Raw genomic sequence first — 5,420 nt, 5'->3', positions numbered from 1 at the left:
AATCGTTCCTTCTTGTTTATTATTCTTTTCTTTTATTTCCATTATATTTATTAGTTCATTCTTAAAAAACTATTCTTTTATTTTCTTCTTTTTTATCTTCCTTTCAACTTTCTTTTTCTTTATTATCTTATTTCTCTTCTAGACAACATTCTCTTTATCATTTTCTTTTTCTTTTGTCTTTTAATTATTACTTTATTCTCTTTATTTTTTATTGATTTTTTTTCTTATTTAATTGATGGTGTTTATTGATTATTAATTGAGTCATGAAGGGTTCCAAGAAGCCAAATTAAATAGAATAATTAAACAAAAAGTCTCAAACATAAATTAACAACAGCCATAATTAGTTTGTTGAGAAGAAACGTCTTCAATATGAAGATTTTCATTTGAAGAAATTGTTTCGTCTATTTGATTTGATTCCATCACAGCAGCAACCATTTCATTAACTAAATCTTCAACTCCTTCAAAAGTTTTAGCTGATGTTTCTGTGTAAATTAGGCTATGTCTACGTGCAAATTCAAGAGCTTCTTCTTTTGAGACTGCACGTTCAAGATCAATTTTATTTCCAACGCAAATTATTGTGTCAATTTCACAATTTCCTTTAACGTCATTTAACCAGTACTCAAGTTGTTCAAACGTTTCTTTTCGTGAAATGTCATAGACCATAATAACGGCATTAGATTTTCTATAGTAACTTTGTGGAATAGAGTGATAACGTTCTTCACCACTAGTATCAAATAAACTTACTAAAACTTGTTGTCCTTTGTATGTTCTATTAAATTTAATAAATTCAGCACCAATAGTTGCTGAAGTTTTTTCAAAAACTCCTTTAGAAATTACACAGCAAATTGAAGATTTGCCCACAGATGATTCTCCAACAAGAGTAACTTTTATCTGTTTGTTTGAAGTCATTTTAGTGATGATGAATTTATTATTTTTTATTTTGATTTTAATTTTAATTTTTTTTCACTAAAAATACGATAAAAAACAAATTGATTTTTACTTTTTAAAAGACATAAAAAGATCTTGAAATTACATAGAATATATGGAATCACAACCAAAACTCCCTTTTAAACAACGAGTTTCTTTTGAAGAACGTAAGGCATTTGCTATTCAATTAAGACAAAAGAAACCAAATTATGTCCCACTTGTTGTTGAAAGTGATGGAACTTCAAATGCTATTGATTTAAAGAAGGATAGATTCTTCATTCCTGAAGACTCAAAAGTTAGTGACTTTGTTAAAGTCTTAGTTGATAAATACATTGAAACTGATGGCGAAACTCCAATTTCAACCGTTTCTGTTAAAATTCAAACACCAAGCAAAGCTATTCAACCATCAAATGAAGATACTATTGGATCACTTTATGCTATGTATCAAGAAGAAGATGGGTATCTTTATTTCATTGTTTACAGAGAATCTGTCTTTGGATATTAAGTGGTTGTTTCTTAACTAAATTTTTTTTATAAATTTTAAAGTCTGAATTTAGTAGTAGGGGAAAGAGTTGAATTAGTGATAATCAAATCAATAAGAATTAGTGACATATTTGTAAGACATTTAAAATTCAAAGATACTAATTCAATATTGAATATTTTTTATAAAAGTAAAATTTAAAGATATTATTTAAGTATTTAAACACTGTTAATTTTAAAGTAATGTTTTTATTTAAATATGTTCATTTAAATGAACAGTTATTTTTAATGTTTATCAAATAGCTTTATTTTGTTGATGATAAACTAAATTTATTTACAAGAGTTTCAAAGTGAATGAGTAGATTGTTATCATTTATTATAAATTATCTCTGATTATAAATATACAATTTCAGTAACAAGGAATACTTAATTAGTGTAAGCAATAACTTTGATTTGAAAAAAGTAAAGGAATCATAAGAAATAGGTTAGTTGAATATGCAAGGACAAAATATGATTTAAAAAATATTGTTATTAAGTTTTAGGACAAACAAAAGAGTCAATTAAACATTATAATTCTCTTACATCCCATTGAAGAGAAATATCATTATCATTTGTTTTTGATGCCAAAGACATTGTTTGGTGACACACAGGACAAAAACTAGACTGAGTTTTCCAATTTAGAATGCAATTTTTATGAAACACATGATGACATTGTAAAACAACGCCCGTTTCAGTTACACTTTGACATATTACACATAACTCTGGTTGGTCTAGATGTGTCTCTTTGATACGAGTTAGACTGATTATTGTTGGAATTTGTCTTAACAACGCAAATGTATCTTTCAAAGATAGACAAAAACTAGTGAAAGAGCGAATAACAAATATGTCTGTGCAAATAGTGAGGTAAATAGAAGCCCTTAACATTATGAAAATCTCAATGATTAGAAGTAATAAATTTCTAAAAGTTACAATTAAAGATAATTTATATTCACTCATCCCAAATAAGTATTGTTGTAATAGTAATATAGCTGACAACATAATGCTACAACAAGAACACATACATTCATACCACAACATAGCTGGAATTACAAATTCATTTAAACGTAACGTGTTAATAATAATCCACAAAGCAATAATAATTGAACCAACCAGACGGGTAATTGCTCTTTTATCTAATTCATTTTTTAATGTACTTTGTGTTTTTATATAGATCATACCATCAAAAAATTTAACAGTAAAAATAACAATTAATACTAATAAACGTTCTGTTGCATTACTTTCTAAAGTAATAGAAAAAAAGGCAATGTCCCATAAAAGTCTCATTCTGTTAAAAACGGCAATCTTTTCAGAAGAAGTTGTTGGTGGAAGAATGTAAAAAAACATCCTACATACAAGGAGTAATATCCCCGTAAGAAATACTACCATTTGATAAGATGGTTGAAAATGTACTGAAATTGGTTCTTCACTGCTTATCATCATAAAAGTAGATAATACTATCAAACAAATAATTTTTAATGTAATTATCATGTGCTAATTTTAAGTTAGTTCTTTCTTAAAAATTTTTAACATTCAGTTCCTATAAAAGCTATTCAAGGTTTTTTGTGTTAAGTATAACAAATTAATTATTTTTTTTTTCTTAATGTAATGTGGAAGTATTTTTTGTTAAACTGAATTAATATTTGGAAAAAGTAAATTTAAAAAAGAATTTATTTATCTTAGTTTCTTTCTTTTTTGTATCCTCTTCTTATTCTTTATATTTTATTTAAATAATTGTTAATAAAGATATGACATCTGTTATAATAAATGAATTAGGAATATGAACCAAATTTAAGAACATAAGTTAAAGAGTAATTAGAGTATATTTACAAATATAAGTATTGAATAATAGGAGAAGTAATAGAGTAATCAATGACAATCAAAAATGATTAGTTAAAAGAATAATGAAATGAAGAGATTAGTAAGAAGGGGAACAGTAAGTATAGGTTATCAATAAAATACAATGAGTGAAAGAAAAGATGATGTAAACAATGTATTTGAATGATGATAATAAATTTAATAATATTTGGATGAGTGAAAAGAAACAAAATGATACTTTAATGGTGTTGTTATATTCCAAGAAAGGGATATAGGAATAAAGTATATTCGTAGTGTAAACAAATAGAGTTCGTGATAAGTAATATAAAATCAAGAACTATACTTATGAGAAATAGTGTGTTATAACACTGGGTTGATTAATAAATATAAATATTCAATAATAGTTTTGTATTAAATAAAACTGTAAATAAATTTTAATACATATTATTAAAAGAGTCATTATTAAAACTGTAAAAGATGTAATATTTTTATACATCAACCCTGATAGTATATTGGTGTATTGATATTCTAATAAAATGGTGTTATGGATAATACAGAATGAGAAAAATATTTTAAATTGACTGAAACAATGGTATTCAAAATAAGATTTTTTCTCATCTTTAATAAATAAAATATGTATTATTCATATCGTTCTTTTAAATTTACTATCATCATTAATAAAGATTTTGTGTTTTTATGCCTTTGATTGTATAATTTGTTTGTTGGTTTTATTCAATATTATTGAATAAAAATATAAATAGTCAGAGGGTAGAGTAATAAAGTGATAATTTGTATCAAACAAGTAAATCAAATTTAAATAATTGTGATTGTTGAAAATAATATTTCAAGAAATTAAATTTAAAATAATAAAATAAGGAGAGGTAAAGGAGATATTGTAATATTTGAAAATAGTAGTAGAAGAGGGTTTTGTCATTAATAATAAGAAAGGCGATTGAAGTCATGATACGGATGTATTTAATTTAATTGGTCGAAGTCAAGAATAGTTGTAGAATGAAATAAAGAGTATGCATCACATGAGTTGATAAAAATAATATAAAACAAAATAAATAAGAGAATAGATGTTATTGGTATTTCATAACACAACAATAATAATGAACATTTCAAATATATTTATTATGTCTTGAACTAATGTATTCAAAATTTTTATTTGAAATGATTATTTGATGTAAAGGAAGATAGATAACTAAAGAAATGAATTTATACAATATTTTAATAATACTATTCATTATATGAATTTAAAGGAAATAAAAAATAAATGAATGTATACTACAGAACTAATAGGGTGATATTTATTTAATGAGAAAGTAGTATTTCATGGCATTAGATTTGATAAATTTCAATTTATATAAAAATTAAAAATTTAGAAGATTTAGAAAAATTATAGTTTTAAATTATAAGAAATAATTTTAAATAATTTTATTATTTGGTTTATTTGAAAAAAATGAGAAATTAAATAAACATTTAATTAATATTTAGTTTTTAAATAAATCATTGAAACTTAAAAATAATAATTAGTATAAAAAGAATGAGTATGAATAAAGAAGAGGTAAAGATAACTAAATTGGTTATTATAGGAAATAGCAGAGATGGAAAAAGTTCATTAGGTAATTTTATATTAAAGAAAAATGCCTTTGTTGTAAGTGATAAATTATGCCCAGAAAATAAAGGAGTTAAAGGAAGTTATGGAGGTTTAGATAGAAATAATGTATTTGTTATTGATACGCCAGGAGTTCAAGAATCAGAAGAAATGAATAAAAAATGGATAAACCAAATGATTGATTCTATTAAAAAAGAAAGAGAACTACATGGAATAATAATTGTATTTAATTATAACCAAGACAGATTTCCAAAGGGTAGCAAGGAAATGATTAAAAGGATTTACAATGGAATTTCAAAACCAGAATTTTGGCAACATCTATGCATCATATTGACAAATTGTTATTGTTATATTCCTGAAAAGGTAATAGAAAAGAAAATAAGTAAGAAAAGAGAAGAGTATCAAAAAGAAATAATGAAACTTGTTATAGAAACAACAGGAAATGAAGAATCTATTGAATTTCCAATGTATTTTGTTGATTCACAACCAGAAGAAGGAGAAGATAATACTAGATCAGAAGCAGAAATAAAAAAGTTTTTAG

At 24.3% G+C, this 5,420-nt stretch overlaps 4 protein-coding genes across 4 annotated transcripts, besides 12 other annotated features; 2 read left to right on the top strand and 2 right to left on the bottom strand.

Moving 5' to 3' along the window:
- Positions 1-72: 72 nt before the first annotated feature.
- Positions 73-230: a microsatellite.
- Positions 154-258: a microsatellite.
- A 66-nt stretch (positions 259-324) lies between these two features.
- On the bottom strand, positions 325-909 carry EDI_309000 (uncharacterized protein; the record flags this gene model as incomplete). Its single annotated transcript, XM_001736008.1, has 1 exon — positions 325-909. The coding sequence occupies one exon, from the start codon at positions 907-909 to the stop codon at positions 325-327; it is 585 nt and encodes a 194-aa protein (XP_001736060.1).
- A 13-nt stretch (positions 910-922) lies between these two features.
- Positions 923-964: a sequence feature (AT_rich).
- A 78-nt stretch (positions 965-1,042) lies between these two features.
- EDI_308990 (uncharacterized protein) lies at positions 1,043-1,432 on the top strand (the record flags this gene model as incomplete). The annotated part of the gene is made up of 1 exon (XM_001736007.1): positions 1,043-1,432. The coding sequence occupies one exon, from the start codon at positions 1,043-1,045 to the stop codon at positions 1,430-1,432; it is 390 nt and encodes a 129-aa protein (XP_001736059.1).
- A 16-nt stretch (positions 1,433-1,448) lies between these two features.
- Positions 1,449-1,472: a sequence feature (AT_rich).
- Positions 1,473-1,582: 110 nt separating this feature from the next.
- Positions 1,583-1,668: a sequence feature (AT_rich).
- A 306-nt stretch (positions 1,669-1,974) lies between these two features.
- On the bottom strand, positions 1,975-2,934 carry EDI_308980 (uncharacterized protein; the record flags this gene model as incomplete). Its single annotated transcript, XM_001736006.1, has 1 exon — positions 1,975-2,934. One exon carries the CDS (start codon positions 2,932-2,934, stop codon positions 1,975-1,977), a length of 960 nt encoding a protein of 319 aa, XP_001736058.1.
- Positions 2,935-3,157: 223 nt separating this feature from the next.
- Positions 3,158-3,179: a sequence feature (AT_rich).
- Position 3,180: 1 nt separating this feature from the next.
- Positions 3,181-3,496: a repeat region.
- Positions 3,497-3,637: 141 nt separating this feature from the next.
- Positions 3,638-3,714: a sequence feature (AT_rich).
- Positions 3,715-4,094: 380 nt separating this feature from the next.
- Positions 4,095-4,136: a sequence feature (AT_rich).
- Positions 4,137-4,303: 167 nt separating this feature from the next.
- Positions 4,304-4,332: a sequence feature (AT_rich).
- Positions 4,333-4,476: 144 nt separating this feature from the next.
- Positions 4,477-4,539: a sequence feature (AT_rich).
- A 72-nt stretch (positions 4,540-4,611) lies between these two features.
- Positions 4,612-4,805: a sequence feature (AT_rich).
- Positions 4,806-4,807: 2 nt separating this feature from the next.
- On the top strand, positions 4,808-5,420 carry EDI_308970 (uncharacterized protein; the record flags this gene model as incomplete). The annotated part of the gene is made up of 1 exon (XM_001736005.1): positions 4,808-5,420. A coding segment is annotated over one exon (613 nt), but the record flags the coding sequence as incomplete, so codon positions are not given.

This window comes from Entamoeba dispar, genomic scaffold (assembly GCF_000209125.1).
Source record: "Entamoeba dispar SAW760 scf_1105229459665 genomic scaffold, whole genome shotgun sequence".
In the NCBI taxonomy this organism is placed as follows: Eukaryota; Evosea; order Mastigamoebida; family Endamoebidae; genus Entamoeba; species Entamoeba dispar.
The sequence above is the reverse complement of the archived record's forward strand: the minus strand, read 5'-3'. Positions and strand labels throughout refer to the sequence as shown.